The sequence below is a fragment of the Trichoplusia ni genome, chromosome 2 (assembly GCF_003590095.1).
Source record: "Trichoplusia ni isolate ovarian cell line Hi5 chromosome 2, tn1, whole genome shotgun sequence".
Taxonomy (NCBI): domain Eukaryota; kingdom Metazoa; phylum Arthropoda; class Insecta; order Lepidoptera; family Noctuidae; genus Trichoplusia; species Trichoplusia ni.
The window spans coordinates 16,696,432-16,712,935 of record NC_039479.1 but is presented as its reverse complement, the minus strand read 5'-3'; the positions used below and the strand labels follow the sequence as shown (position 1 = coordinate 16,712,935).

The window sequence follows — 16,504 nt, the reverse complement described above, 5'->3', positions numbered from 1 at the left end:
CCTGATTTTTATTTCCTTACGCTGAGTCGTCGGCTACAGTTGATCTAAACCCGTGTTAGGTGATGAATTATTAATTTTATTGATTGATATTCGTTTTTCTTCAAGTCATAATCAATTTTGTTGGGTTGACGTCGTAGGAGACACACAGTAATTTTCTAGAAAATGGGATATTTTTTGCATACTTTATATCTTTGTTCTTTTTTCTTACAGATATAATTTGTAGAAATGGGGCGAAAAGTCACAGTGGCGGTGACCACGCTAAACCAATGGGCGCTGGACTTCGAGGGCAATTTGAACAGGATCTTGCAGTCCATACAGGAGGCCAAAGAGTTAGGGGCTCTGTATCGCACGGGACCTGAGTTGGAAATATGGTAATACTATCCAGTTCTTTATAGATGTCGGTACTTTAACGTTAGTTTATTCTTTAGAAGGGGTTTCTCCCTCCTGAACAAATCAGACAACGGTTTCTTGTGAAACTACATTTTTTAGCCTTATCGAAAGAAATCTCTTTAACCTTTTTTCCCCTACGTAATGTGTGCATAAATTCCTTATAAATAATAATATGTATCATTTTCCAGTGGATACAGTTGTGAGGACCATTTCTACGAGCCGGACACTTACCTTCACAGTTGGCAAGTTCTTGCTGAACTCCTCAAATCACCGACATGCAAAGACATGCTCATAGATGTAGGTATGCCTGTCCAGCACAGAAATGTTCTGTACAACTGTCGAGTAGCATTTTTAAACAAGAAGATATTGCTGATCAGACCAAAGATGTTGCTATGCGAAGATGGAAACTATAGGGAGAGTCGGTGGTTTTCAGGTTGGACCAAAGTAAGCTGTTTTGTAGTTTTTATTTATTTGTTGAGTTGAGAATAAATACATTAAATACTGTTTGTAATGAAATGCCTTGTTAATTCAGAATATAAATTTTTGATCATAATTACTCATTCCTTCAAATAGAACTTGCGAAATTTTTTTTATTAATTAATCCAAGTGTAATTATTTTTACAAATTCATTTTATGTTATGTTGTACAAAGTCTAATTGTTTCTTAAGGAGCGACAGACTGAAGAATACTATTTGCCTAGGATGATAACGGCAATAACTGAACAGACGACAGTTCCTATTGGTGATGCAGTCATTGCGACGAAAGATACGTGCATAGGTTTTGAAATATGCGAAGAATTGTGGAATCCACAGAGGTTAGAACTAAAAAACATATCGTTAAAGTAAAAAGTTATTTTCTATTTGCGTTTAGCCTACTTTTTTCATGTTATCGGATTTACATTTTTGGGAAATGTTTTTAATATTTTATACCCTGAGCTACTTTCTAAATACTATCTAAGTTCAAGAAAATTCTGCATGTAATGAAAGTATAATATGGTATTTAGCTAATTACAGAAAATCAACCTATTTATATTTTTCAAACCTTAATTTCTGCCAACTATCTAAAGGCGAGAATGTTCGCCAGAGCAAGATGTTCTATTTATGTTTCAGCCGCCACATTCCTCTCAGTTTGGATGGTGTGGAGATCATATCCATGGCTCCGGAAGCTACATGGAGCTACGAAGGCCTACGTGACGTAGACCTGGTCAAAGCGCTACTTCAAGAGCGCTTATTTGTTCAGTACCTTAGAGGGTGCGATGACAGAGGTTTATACTGTGAATGGGGATATCGTTAGTAGAGGACAGCAGTTTGCGTTGCACGATGTGGTAAGTATTTTTGGTTAAAAACTGCACCAAGAAATAGGACTATGTTAGTACGTAACTTAATGAGCATACATTTTCGTTAATAGTATTTTCTTACTTTTTTTTGGAAAATAACTGTATTGTATTGGGATAATTGGCTTAACAATCGATTAGTCCTCAGATAGATTTCCCATATATCGCATGGGTATTTATATTTTTTTCAGATAACAAATTGATTACTCGTGAAAATGAACTGCTAATGACGTCATGACTCATAACGTATTTGGAATTCAGTACAATAGTAAGAATGTTTTAATGACTAGTTTTTATTTATTTGTTGAGTTGAGAATAATACATTAAATACTGTTTGTAATGAAATGCTTGTTAATTCAGAATATAAATTTTTGATCATAATTACTCATTCCTTCAAATAGAACTTGCGAAATTTTTTTTATTAATTAATCCAAGTGTAATTATTTTTACAAATTCATTTTATGTTATGTTGTACAAAGTCTAATTGTTTCTTAAGGAGCGACAGACTGAAGAATACTATTTGCCTAGGATGATAACGGCAATAACTGAACAGACGACAGTTCCTATTGGTGATGCAGTCATTGCGACGAAAGATACGTGCATAGGTTTTGAAATATGCGAAGAATTGTGGAATCCACAGAGGTTAGAACTAAAAAACATATCGTTAAAGTAAAAAGTTATTTTCTATTTGCGTTTAGCCTACTTTTTTCATGTTATCGGATTTACATTTTTGGGAAATGTTTTTAATATTTTATACCCTGAGCTACTTTCTAAATACTATCTAAGTTCAAGAAAATTCTGCATGTAATGAAAGTATAATATGGTATTTAGCTAATTACAGAAAATCAACCTATTTATATTTTTCAAACCTTAATTTCTGCCAACTATCTAAAGGCGAGAATGTTCGCCAGAGCAAGATGTTCTATTTATGTTTCAGCCGCCACATTCCTCTCAGTTTGGATGGTGTGGAGATCATATCCAATGGCTCCGGAAGCTACATGGAGCTACGAAAGGCCTACGTGACCGTAGACCTGGTCAAAAGCGCTACGTTCAAGAGCGGGGGCGCTTATTTGTTCAGTAACCTTAGAGGGTGCGATGGACAGAGGATTTACTTTAATGGATGTTCCTGTGTGGCTGTGAATGGGGATATCGTTAGTAGAGGACAGCAGTTTGCGTTGCACGATGTGGTAAGTATTTTTGGTTAAAAACTGCACCAAGAAATAGGACTATGTTAGTACGTAACTTAATGAGCATACATTTTCGTTAATAGTATTTTCTTACTTTTTTTTGGAAAATAACTGTATTGTATTGGGATAATTGGCTTAACAATCGGATTAGTCCTCAGATAGATTTCCCATATATCGCATGGGTATTTATATTTTTTTCAGATAACAAATTGATTACTCGTGAAAATGAACTGCTAAGTGACGTCATGACTCATAACGTCACTAAGCAGTACATTTTTAATCGAAAAGTTGACGTCATTAGGGCCCACTAAATACGTTTCACAATTTTTGCTGCGAGTTCTAGTCAACCACTCGATTTTTACTTTAATCGCTTTCATAATCTAATTCTTTTCTTAATTCCAGTCCAAGAACAACTAGTTATAGTTTTATTTTAATTCGATTTTATAACCAAACAAAAATCTTTTCAGGAAGTAATAACAGCTACAATTGATCTCGAGGATATTCGCTCCTATCGAACTAAGATTCGGTCTCGGTCTCACTTGGCGGCCTCGAACCCACCTTTCCCTCGCATCACCGTGGACTTCGCGCTGTCAGACGACGAGGATGTGCATCTTACTATCAGTCCACCTATAGAATGGCAGTACTTGACCCCTGAAGAAGAAATTGAACTAGGTATGAATATGGCCCTGCTAGTGCTTTTAGTTATAATCTATGAAGTCACTGTAGGTTATGATATAAGAGCTGTACGTGGGTGGGTGGTGGGTTATCCTTTGTGGGTTGTTTAATTTTATTGCTATTGCTGTTAACGTGGTTGGCACTTTTTTAGTAGGTAAAATGATTACCAGCAGTGAAGGAAATCGGTCTTATGATTTCTAAAAGTATTTGTCTGACCACCACACCATACCATACTGACTTGTACAAAAGTGTATAAGCACGTCAGCTATGAACTGTATAAAATTAAATATTATACTACGGTTTTGTATGTTGTACTCTTCGAAGTTTAAAAAACTTATTTCTTTCTAGGTCCCGCTTGTTGGCTGTGGGATTATCTACGCAGATCTGGTCAAGGAGGATTCTTTCTGCCGTTAAGTGGAGGCGTTGACTCCACTAGCACGGCTTGTATCGTGTTCTCTATGTGCACGCAGATATGTGACGCTATCCAGAAAGGAGGTATGTCTAATTTTGGTGTTTCGTTTTTAAGTATGAATTAAAATATCAGGAACATAATAGTGCTTTCTAGTATGATTTAATTTAAGTTGTTTAACTTGTACATAGAAGAGAAAAGCTTATAACAATTGTTGTTGTATATTTGATTTTTGAATTGTATAGGAATAGCGGCAGACGTTTTTTAAATGTGAAAAACGTTGAATTGCTTATATGGCCGAAAAATCTATTAATGTCATTATTATTATTATTTAAATAAAACGTTTGTGGAAAATATGCCTTATGTTGCAGAGAGTCAAGTTTTGTACGACGTCCGCAAAATTCTCTGTCAGTCGGACTACACGCCTTCTGATCCTATGGAACTCTGTAACAGACTGCTGGTTACGTGTTACATGGCTACAGAGAATTCTAGCCAAGAAACCAAACAACGTGCCTCACAGGTAAAGTGTATCACTCAATTAATGCACAGATAGCCGGTGGTAAATGTCACAATGCCGAACTAACTACGCGTAACGTGAAAAAAGAATTAATTCCTTACTGCGGGAGTATTAACCAGACTTACTAAAGTCGAATGCCTTAAATACCTTAAATCTGTTTTCTAATTTCCCAGTTCGGCCTGAAAAAAAGACAAAATTATATTTATTCTCACTCCTTTTCCTATGAAGTTACCTAGTTTAATAAAAATCTTTTCTTAAGAGAAACCTAGAGGTTAAAACGTTTGGATACCTGCTTCATCTGTACCTTTTCTGTTGCAGCTTGCCAGCCAAATCGGTAGCTATCACTTTCCGATTTTGATCGATGCAGCTGTAAGCGCTGTTATTGGAATATTCACAGCGGCTACCGGTTTCATACCAAAGTTTAGAGCCAATGGAGGTTGCCCAAGGCAGAATTTAGCTTTACAAAATATTCAGGTAATTTTTTGATGAATATGTTCATAAATAGGTGGATTATAACTTTTATACAGGTATAAACAAGTAGGGATATTGTAAATGTCCTTTATACTTCGCCCACAGCTTTAAATCTATTTTTAAAATCTACTTTACGGTAATATTCTGGCGTAGTGTAATCACCACCTTGATCAATTGTTATCAATTGTAACGACTGAATTTCCATCATCAATTGTAGTATAGGGAAGCTATCCATCTATAACGTAATACTTTTCGCATGATTCTCTATTCCCTCCGTACCTTCTTTATCTCTCCTTACTATGTATCCCCGATTTTCCTCTACATGACATGTAATATGATTGTAGGCTCGTCTCCGTATGGTCCTATCATACCTATTCGCACAACTCATGTTGTGGGTCCGCGGTCGACCAGGCGGCCTGCTAGTCTTGGGCTCATCAAACGTGGACGAAGCGTTACGCGGATACATGACGAAGTACGACTGCTCAAGTGCTGATGTAAACCCTATTGGAGGGATATCGAAGACAGATTTGAAGGCGTTCTTGCAATATGCTAAGAACAGGTATGTTGTGTTTTGGACTTTATGGTAGTGAGTTTAAAGTGCCTTTTGCTTTTGTTTGTTTTGGGTTTTTAGTGATATTAAAGCAGACTTCTACGTAGTTAAAAAAAATACTTTTTTAAATGTAGAGTAGAGTATAGAAATTGAATTGAACGTAAAGTAATTGATCACACACACAGGAAATCTGACACAGGAATAATATTAGCCTATATTTATCGAAGCCAACGCATTGAGCAAATTCAATGTGTTGGCTAAATACCAATATTACTAGCCCCACTTGGTCTAGAGTTTCAAATGGATTGTTTTCATCCTCTAATAACGTGACTTTCAACAGCGAATAATTGACAAAAGTAATTTCCTTTTTATATTTTTCATTGAACTTAGCATTTGACTAGTGAAATAATGTGTGCAGGACTATTATTTAACACACATCGTGCCCACGCGGCCAGGGATTGCGAAAATGGAGGATGATTCATTGATTTTTATGAGATTTTACCTTTTACCAAACTGATGGTCCTTGTATAAAAATAATATATTATAATATTATCTTCACTAATGTTTAGATTCTTCCTTCCATCTCTATCGGAGATCCTACAAGCCCCGCCCACAGCTGAGCTGGAGCCACTCACAGACGGCCAAATAACACAGACAGATGAACAAGACATGGGTATGACGTATGCTGAGCTGTCAGAGTTCGGAAGACTAAGGAAGACACAGAATTGTGGACCATACAGCATGTTCCAGAAACTCGTTCATTCATGGAGCGATAAGTGCACGCCTCATGAGGTGATCATATTTTTTTTTTAAACAAAGACACAACCGACTTTAAATAAAATCGTTAAAGTTTACTGATCCATGTATTACTTTGGAACAGGTGGCAGAAAAAGTGAAACATTTCTTCCGTTGTTACGCAATAAATCGCCACAAGATGACGGTACTCACACCGTCATACCACGCCGAGACCTACAGCCCTGACGACAATCGCTTCGACCACCGCCCATTCCTCTACCGAGTGCATTGGAACTGGCAGTTCAAAGCAATCGACGACGCCGTAAGTATTCATTCCCATTTTACATGATTATTGAACAAATGTGATACTCCATTTGTTCAATAATCTGTGGCGATCATAGTGTGCTCATAACTGCTAGTTATCTACAGAGTATGTGAGGGGTCAAATGTTGACTCAGATTGGCTTTTGTTTACCTTAATTCTAGCGCACACATTCTTCAGGAGATGACTAGAACTTATGCGCAGGCTATAAGCAATTTACAGCTAGACTTATAAAAGTCCACACGCACACTCCATTTATTCAATAATCTGTGTTACATTATACGGCCAATCAACTGCACACCACGTGACTCATTCGAATACATTATCTAGAACAGTATTGTTTATTCATATGCTAATTGTTGCTTAATGAATTCTAGACGTGTAATTTGCTTATATGTGTTGTAATGCTTATCAATAGCTAATACCTTTCTTAACAATAGTGTGAGGCTTAGATGAGGAGTATAACATAATGATGTGTTTAAAAGAAAATACAGAAAAATCTTCATTGCTTTTTTCAAGTGCACAGGTGAATGGGTTTTCTTTGTTTAGTTAGATTATATTCGTGATTTTTTCCGTGTGTTACGTTATATTTTTCTTCATAAGGTGGCACAGATGACGAAAGACAAGCGTGGGTCCAGTGATCGTCAAGTGGACTCCAATCAGCTGAGCGCGTCAACTACAAACGTCAATTCACACTTTATGCGTGGCGATAGGAAGGGTGTACTAATTTAAATGTATTTTTTTGTTATTCTTCAAGGTAGTGTAACAAAAAAATGTATTTAAATGAGTACACTCTTCACGCAAAATCTGGTTAAAATATTGAGTTCAAATCTTCTGCTTTCCCAGTGTTACTAAACGAAACAAAAGACACCAATTTCTTTTTCAACGAAAGTTAAAAAAATAATAATGGTATAATGCTTCCTTAATTGTAAAAAAAAGTTTGGAACATACTTTTTGAAAAAAATAATACTCGAAATAAAATAAGCACAAAGTCTTTTGAATTTGAATAAACCCCAATTTATTTGCCATTTATTTGTAGGTGACGAAACAGAATTAAACTTAGGTGTTGTGATAAAATTGAGCTGATAAGTTATCATTTTTATTTACTTTAGACACAAATGTGATATACAGAATATGTATTAAGATTCAATTTTAATTCGCTGTATAAGTATAATAATGCTTTGAAGTGCCTTTATTAATTCGTTGTTTCATTAAAATTACAATGTTCCTTAACGTGACTTTAGATATGTAGTTTTATGTCTCAGTCTCAAATAATATTGCTCAATAGTTACGAGAAAAAACATGAAAGAATAGAAAAGAGATGGCGCTTTACGTTCTGTAGAACGCCATTTTCCTCCCACAACGTATTTAATAGGTTATGGTTGCCCCCTAATATGGCGTAACTTATATACATATAATAATTTTAATTCTTCATGCCAGTTATATTGTTTCTATTTTCGTATTGTCTTTAATAAAAAAATATCGATTCTACTTCGATGTTAAAATAATCAATTTATAAATCATTTTTTTTATGATATTTTTGACGAGCTTATTATTATAAGTTGTTTATATTTAAGCACAATGAATTCACACAAATTAGTTTAGATAGCTTAGTTTTAGGGTAATTGCATAGTACAGCGAAGTTGCTGCCATTCCAAGTGTTTTTTTTTGCTCCGGAGGAATATGAGCATTAGATTTCATGTAGTAAGGTTTAATTTCAACTGCTCTGTATTATGTAATAACCCGTATTTGGTAGGTAACATTTTAAGAAGGATTTTCGTACAAATCATTGTTAATTTTTGTATTTGCTACAATAAATGCTGTTTAAATAAATGTTATTTTTATTTAGTCATGGCAAACTTTCTGAATACCGATCTAAACTTATGTTACGTACCTTTAACCTCAGTAGATTCTTTATATTAATCTACTGTGCCTAACGGAGTAGGATAATATTAATGGAGAAGAACAAAATGAGACAACCATTTTAATACATCGAAAACAATTTATTGCTTGTTTAATTTTAAACACGAAATCAATCAGGAAATCAGTTAATGTCCGTTGTCTTTATAACTCCATCCTTGGGGTTTTACTTGCCAAAATCTGAAAATGTAAGAAGACATTACTTAAAAAAAATGTATTTATTAAAATATATATTTTGGAATGTCTATAAAGGGTACGTTTTCCATTCGTAAAATCTTTTAAAACAAAAAAACAGTCCAGATTTTTCTCCTCGAAGAAAATAATATATCTACTCCACCTTGAAGTCATAATACAGCATGATACTTTTTAAGGAAATAATAAATATCTTTACCGGTGAACTTCTTCATAAGTTCAAATCCCATGTTAGCTGCGCCTATTGTAATTTTTTGACTTGTATCAATGGCTTTTTTTAAGAAGTTGGGAGGTTTTTGTCCTGTAAAAGAAAACAATCAATTAAAAATTAAACTTCGGCATGACTTGAGTAAACATCTTTGACAGGTCTAAATATGTTCATGCGGTCGGTAATAGATTTGCAACGCATTGCCACGTACCGAACAAAAGAGGGGGAAGTTTCTAAACGGTTCAGGTTAAGTTAGTAAGTCTGAAACAACCTGATTTCTTCCTCGACAAAGGTATAGTTACCGGCACGGATCTTGAGCGCTGACCTTCACCTGCGCAGAAGTGATTTTTGGGTCCCTTTTGCGGTATAAAGTGAGGCGCGGAGTAAACTAAAGTGCAGTGATTGGCCTGCAGTGCATCGCGTCATAGCCGTCACTTTTCATTCGTACTTTGATGCAGTTGCATGCACCTCAAGACGACGAGTACGCATCCGGCCAATTGAATTGACTGGCGTTTTACGAAGCGCAAAGCGATCCTCACTCTTCCGCCGAGCGCTCAAGATCCGTGCCGGTAACTATATGTGGGTTTTTATGAGGATTCTCTCGCATTATTAAAAAAAGGCCATTTTTAACAGTGACCCGAGAAGATAGATTATAGTTCTTACCATCGTCAGCGGGGGGCGAATCAGGATTGTCTGAACCGGCAGGACTTTCTGTAAAATAATACGGAAAACTTTAATTTCTCTTTTTAGCATATCCAATATTGCATGTATTACAATTTCCAGTCAAGCTTTGGGATAATATCATATGCAGTATAGTATTAAATGAGGATAGGTTTAGCTATATATTTTAGATAATAGAAAAACAAACATTGAACTAGCTAGAGTTCAATGTTTGTTTTTAAGGAGTTTCAGGTAAACAGCAGTTTCTTAAAAGTTTTACCGATAAAAGTGTCGACTATATTTTGAGCTGATGTGGGTTAGAATTTTTTGATCGAAATTTATTTTTTGGCAGGTCATTTCAAAATAATACTCAAGTACTATCTTGACTTCAAACAATAAAAAAAAATACTAACTAAACAGGGTGATAAATGAAAAATCGCTGTACAATGTACATCTATTGATATAATCAATGTCTAAGTAACAACACATGGCAACAAATTAACAACAATTATATTGTGGGAGAAAATGATTTTGTTTTTGATTAAAAGCGTCGTGGCCATTGGGGCCAGCGTGCATTGCGGAAGCCTCGTCCACCACCGTGGCATCCACGTCGGCTCGGGGGAGGTGTTGTGGTCGTGGTAGTAGCTGGTGTTCATATAAATATGACATTCAGTCAGTCAGTCTTACCATAACATACATTTCTTTTGATATCAGAACAAAAACAACAAGAGCGCACATCATTTAGTCATACTGTCTTTAGAATCAATATGCTCTCTGGCAAGAACTATATATAATTTTCGTCTTTCATATGCAGTCTCAGGTAAGGTTTTCGTTTACATAGGTTTTCTTCATTATAAATAGTAAATGTTTTATTCACACATTACACAATCAAAAGATAAACATGGTTCGTGTTGTGAGATAACAATAATATGAAATAGTTACATCTTTCTCCTAATATATGAAATTCTCGTATCACGGTGTACGAAATTAACTCCTCAGAAAAGGCTCGATCGATTCTTATGAAATTTTGTGTACATATTTTTCACATCACCTTTTTTCCTAAAACTTAATAATACATACGGCAAAAAAAAGTTTGCTAGGTCAGCTAGCCTACTATACTATGTAAATATAATTACTAGCTTACACAAACTCTTAATATTTTCCAATACTAGAAGAATCTCTTGTTAAATGAGTAAAAATAATAAAATTCAGTCTTTATTTATGTGATTATTTTCTTTATATATCCGTTAGAAACTTACCAGTTGCGGGTGGTTCAGAGGTTGCACCTGTAAAAGAAATCATCAATTAATTAAGAGTGTGAAAATCTTATGAGTGCAAGGAATCTTATAGTACAGTATTTCTCTGTGTCGAAGGTTTGGTTCAAAATTGGGCATTTTTTTTTTTCAATACATGTTTTCTTCTGATTTTAAGGATGAGCTAAGGAACCTGACAGCTGCCAGTAAGATCTAAAAAATGACTCTATGACTTGATATTAGTTTTCGCTTGTTTACATGCGTGGGTCCTCAGACAGAGGTAGTAAAAGTCTCGTCTATATGACAGTCAATACAACACCTATAGATTGGCTTCTGAATTTAAGATTGCTACTTAAAACAAATGAAGGGAATGCATTAGAATTCCTAAACGTTCGTCTTTGTCCCGTTCCAAAAACACACATGTTCTGAATTTAAAACAGCTGTTGTCTATGAATGGACTTCATTTTATACCAAGATATTAACATAGTATTTCGAATGTTTAGATCTACCGTGGTCTACCACCTCGTACCGAATGTTTAGAGCATTATATACTTGAGGGTCTATCACATCTTATTATTATGCTTGATAGAACGAGGGTGCATCATATATTTGACCAAAGTATATGATAAGACGAATTATATGCACAATAAAAGAAAATTTCAAAAATCCAAGAAAGTTGACTTCGTGCAAAAATTCTAATTCCACGACTACGTTATCAGACCTATCTGTGTATATTTGTCCAGAGTTTGTAAGTACTTCACAATGTAGGTAACCTATACATAGGATACATTTCGAAGTTTCTTAGTAGCACCACAACTGTTAGATCATTATTTGGTGTAGAGTAGATACATGTAGAGTCGATACCTATCTTCGACAGCGATATCCATTTTTCAAGCTAAATTATTTTCGTTTTTGTAATTTATTTCAATTGTTGATTAAGCTTACCGGGTGCAGGTGTTGATGCTTGGTCTGCTGGCGGGCTGGCATCCTGAGCGCTCTAAAACAATAATAATAATTAAAGTGAGAGATGTTTTAAAATTATACTAATAGAAATCGTTGTTAAAAATGGAATTCCTACTATATAATTCTTTTAAAGATTGGAGTTGTATTTCTAGCACATAATGCCAAACATAGTACCAAAGATTTCTTCAATTGTTTAGACCCACAGTACATATCAATAAGAATACCTAAGTGTTGGACTAAGCGAACATTTTATAAAAGTTACTTGTCTATTAATATACACCACATATTTTTAAAATATTATAACCATATAAGCACTTACCACATAAGCAAAACACGCCACCATCACAAGAAAAACGAAAGCAGTTTTCATTTTGATTTTTTTTTTCACACTTTACTCGAACTGTACGAAAACAATTTAGTACTAATCTATAAGAATTTCCGGTATGATGCTAAGAAACTGATAAAATTACAATAGAAATCCGCATTTACAATGAAATCGTATTCATTGTCATTTTGTCACTAATTCCTATATAAAGACATAATCATGTCGAGATTTATTTCTAGCATACATTTAAAAAATGCAAACATGTACCAAAGAATTTCTTGAAGTTTAGATCAATAATATCAAATTTTGAAGTAAATACGTTAAGTCAAGTTACTAATGCGAGAGCATAGGTTAATATGTATAATAAAGCACGTCTACCCTAATTTTTCTTTTGCAGAAATCATATTAAATATTAACATAACATTTTCTACTACTTCACAATTCTTATAGCTCAAAGCGTTATCTGACTTTCAATGTATCAATGTCGAAGAAATTCTAGATTACTAACCTTTTAACGACTTCCTACCGCCAGTTATTGTGGTCGGTGCGTCGGCCTTACGATAAACTGTCACATAGAGCGCAAATAGAAACGCATTTTTTGTCTGACAACGTGCATTGAATCATCTACGTAAAACAAAGTGCTTGCCCTTTAGAGTCAACAATTACCGATTGGCACTAATTTTTGTGCAAAAAACCAGTCATTTATGACACAAGAATGCAAAATGAATTTAAGTCAACCTGCTGTGCACCACTTTCCTCTGAATTCATTAAGAAAATTATTAGTTGTTTATATTTATTTTGAATAACATATCGTTAAAAAGAAGCATCTAAACTAAGAGCAAATAAAAACGTTAATATATAAAAAAAGGAACAATCGATAACCCAATATTCGCTAAAAATAAATAATATTAGAAAAAGTATATTTCAATCTAGTCATGGTGTTCTAGACGTCGAATAGGCCAATATCTAAGACTATTCTTGAGTTTTACGTGCTTGGGCACCCTGTAGAGCGGTATCACACTTCTAAACCTAGGCTATACGAAATCCGATTTGGTCCGGTTAGGATGTGTTGGTCCGTATTGTAGTTCAAAGCCAACGGTTAGGATAATAAAACTTTCAATGTAGCAGAGTACGGACAACGCAAAATATATTTAGGTAGATTCGTACATGAATAATGTTATAAGACTTCTGTCAATCTATCTGATGATTTTTATGTTATGTGAGTGATTCAACATTTTTAAATGTCGCACTTAAGGCCGTATTGTGTTTAGGCGTAGATTATTATTCCATAATGTGTGTTCAAGTGGATAACTATTAGAACACCAGAAAGTTATAGAAGTCTGTAGAACAAAAAGCTATTGTATATTTTACTCAAATATTATAAGAATAAGAGTAAGTGCGAACGTTACCAGAATTAAGACAGAAATAGTTTCTCCAACGCAAAGTTTTTGTTACATCTTTCAACTTATATATGTACAGGATAAAGCCATAGCTAAAATATGTAGAAACTGATCAATTAGTAATAAAATACCCTAAAAAACCATAGCATAAAAAAATCGTCCAATAATTTCATTGCCGGCTAGGAGTGATAAAATGAGCGGAAGTAATAACATTTTTCATAAGAGAAACAAACCACAATTTTCTCATAATTGCTTTATTTCTATAAAAAGACAGTATAAATACATTCCGTTATGTTGCTAATATAACGCAATAAACAAAACCATCAATCATCAAAAATAGGAATCTAGGTCGTTGCAGTAGTGTTACTAACATAATGTGCATCCTTCAGGTTTGGTAAAGCAAGTTGTAACTGCACTGTGATATAAACGAAGGTAGACGCTGCAATTCTTAACACGAATCCAGTGTCGAAATAAAACATGTCGTATAAGGAAACTCTTGTTTCTCGCAGCTCTAAAGTACCAAATATAGTTTTTGTTAATTTGAGGATGTCATCTGAAAGAAAAAGGTTGACGTCACTGGCGAGATTTGTTTGTTTTAACTAATGTTGAGTCTGATAAACTATTCTTTGTTTTTGACATTGTATGTTATGTGACTAAGGTTCTTACGTTTAGTAGTAGGTACTATGAAGAGTGAAGCATTTAGAACAAGATTTATATAGTGGCAAATAGACTGCCTTGCAAGTCCAGCAAACGTGTGAAAGTTCGCTTGATTAAACTGTCTATATCTTACTGTAGTCTGTAGTCTTGCTTCAAATTCATTTATTTCTATACAAAACGTTGAAGATATTTATTTATACATATTTTTAATTTACTACCCTTGGACATGTTTTCTTTTACCTTTTTCACCGTTTTGTGTACACAAAAACTATTAAATACAATGAATAATATTTCCTGTGCCCAGCCCCGTCTCTTAAAGCAGTTGTATAGCGGTTGTGAAGACGAGATTTAGTTCAACGCTTTGCAGAGATTCTCGCTTCTACAACTACAAGAGATGACTATAGGCCCCAAGTAACAACGAAAGTTTTTAATGAAATTTGACTCACCGGGAGTATTCGGCTTCAGTTGTACGTAAGCGCATATTAGTTTAGTCTGTCCCAATTGTTTATAGAACATGTCGGTTTGTGAACTAATTACCAGCAGGTGAAACCAACTGGCTAACGACCAGGAAGAGATCACAGACCCCCGTATCACCATTGTCTGAAATTAAAATATACGTAGAAGCAAAAAAATCTGGTCAAACAAATTTGAGACAAATTGAGGGCACCTATAAATTTATTTTAGTCGCAACTGTGCGTTTGACAAAATCTCAACTGTGTAGCTATCTCGGTTCATGAGATACAGCTTGGTGAAAAGCCGACAGGTGATCGGATTGACGGAGATACAGCAGTACTCAGTATTAGGGTAACGTTTGTACCTTAAAAATGATGATAATAAAATACCACCATTATCAGCTTGATATAAACGCTGTGACTGCCTAAATGGCTCAATCCTCACCTTCACTGACCTCAACCCAGTTACCCAATCAACTCGGAACTCCTTAGCAAGATTGACTTCTGTCTGTTAGTAACGACTTACAAATGTACTCCATCCGAAACACATAATGACATACATGGTGAACCATCCACGGAACAACCGCACTGAGGTTTGGTCGATCGACCCTTGTGGCGGTTGCTTAGCCATGGTTAACGAGCAATAGTTATAAATCCCACCTCTATTTAACTATTTGTATTCCTACCGAATATGAAACGAAATATTAGTTTCTTTTTTAGCAGATAATTTATAATTAGATTTAAGAAACTTTATTTTTTTTTACACTTTCACAAACGACTTTTATTACACTTACATCTGATTCTTGAATGTACATGATAAATGTTTGAACAGCCACCATCGAACCAATTCCCACGGTGAGAGCACCAAGTATTAACTGAAAACAACATGAAATATATTAAACACAAACAAAAAAATATCTAAATTGCATACAGCAACAATATTCAAATCGGTCGAGCCGTTAAGGCGGAGTTCAGTATCAAACGCACGTGCTGTAGATTTACATTATAAATATGTTCTTAGTTCAGTGTAAAGCCTATCTAAAAGTTGTCTTTCTCTCATAAAGAATATTTTATTAGTATATCAAAGAAAAACGAATAACTTACGGTAAACCTGTAACAATCTGCTATTAGTTTCAATAGATCACACAACATTCGGTAGGCAATACAAAAGTTTTTGAGATCGGATCTCTCATGGAAATTGACCATATCGTCATACCTATCCTTCCACATTAGGTTATTAAACAGTAACTGTTTCGGTATGTACTCCATTTTCATTTTCGCTACTTTAATTAGAGCTACATTCAAGTAACGCACTCTTGTACCAAGGAACGAATGTAAGTAGAGGCACACCCAAAAATCGTCGTAAGCGAAGAATAGCCACATGAAGTAATAAGAGCCGACGATATGAATGGCTGTCGAAACGTTAAAAATGACGTACATGTAAGACACAACGAAAACCTGTGTTATACCAATAAATATGATTAATATTTTGAAGAAAGTAATGGACAATTTTCGCATAAACTCGGTTTCCTTCGCTCCCAATAAGCAGTCAATTTCAATACATTTCTTGATCAGATTCAAGCCACGGTATTTGTCTCCGAATGTTATGTCACACAGTAGCAGGTTTGAGAATATCGAGAAATGCATGATGGCGATGTACTCGACTAGACTCAAGTACTGTTCTTTGACATTGGCGAACCATAGAAGATATGCAGCGCAGGCGTCGGCTACGATCAGCACAAATATGTTGTACCACATTGTGTCTATTTGCCTCTCCACAACTTTGCCTTTCCTTATAACAAAGCGACAAAACCCGGTAGGTTCTAGGAATCTAAAGATCGTTTTTAGTCGTTTAGCGTAATCACTCATTAGGAACTTTTCATCGT

General features: G+C 34.9%; 1 protein-coding gene across 2 annotated transcripts; it reads left to right on the top strand.

Moving 5' to 3' along the window:
• Positions 1–33: 33 nt before the first annotated feature.
• Positions 34–7,479, top strand: LOC113508446 (probable glutamine-dependent NAD(+) synthetase). 2 transcript variants are annotated; one of them, XM_026891508.1, is made up of 13 exons: positions 34–59; positions 211–371; positions 579–834; positions 1,059–1,204; positions 2,661–2,910; positions 3,378–3,582; positions 3,934–4,080; positions 4,366–4,514; positions 4,830–4,985; positions 5,327–5,541; positions 6,102–6,324; positions 6,413–6,589; positions 7,192–7,479. In XM_026891508.1, the coding sequence occupies exons 2-13, from the start codon at positions 226–228 to the stop codon at positions 7,318–7,320; spliced, it is 2,199 nt and encodes a 732-aa protein (XP_026747309.1). In that variant the 5' UTR covers positions 34–59; positions 211–225; the 3' UTR covers positions 7,321–7,479. The 2 variants fall into 2 exon arrangements, with proteins under 2 accessions (XP_026747309.1, XP_026747308.1); XM_026891507.1 differs by lacking the exons at positions 34–59; positions 211–371; positions 579–834; positions 1,059–1,204 and adding an exon at positions 2,190–2,365.
• Positions 7,480–16,504: the final 9,025 nt, after the last annotated feature.

What these genes read in the sequence shown, in the direction of transcription:
- LOC113508446 (XM_026891508.1), top strand. Translation starts at nt 226, where the DNA reads ATGGGGCGAAAAGTCACAGTGGCGGTGACCACGCTAAACCAATGGGCG. An exon ending in TAGCTTTACAAAATATTCAG is followed by an intron (nt 4,986 to 5,326) that starts GTAATTTTTTGA and finishes ATATGATTGTAG; the next exon opens with GCTCGTCTCCGTATGGTCCT. An exon ending in TTGCAATATGCTAAGAACAG is followed by an intron (nt 5,542 to 6,101) that starts GTATGTTGTGTT and finishes ACTAATGTTTAG; the next exon opens with ATTCTTCCTTCCATCTCTAT.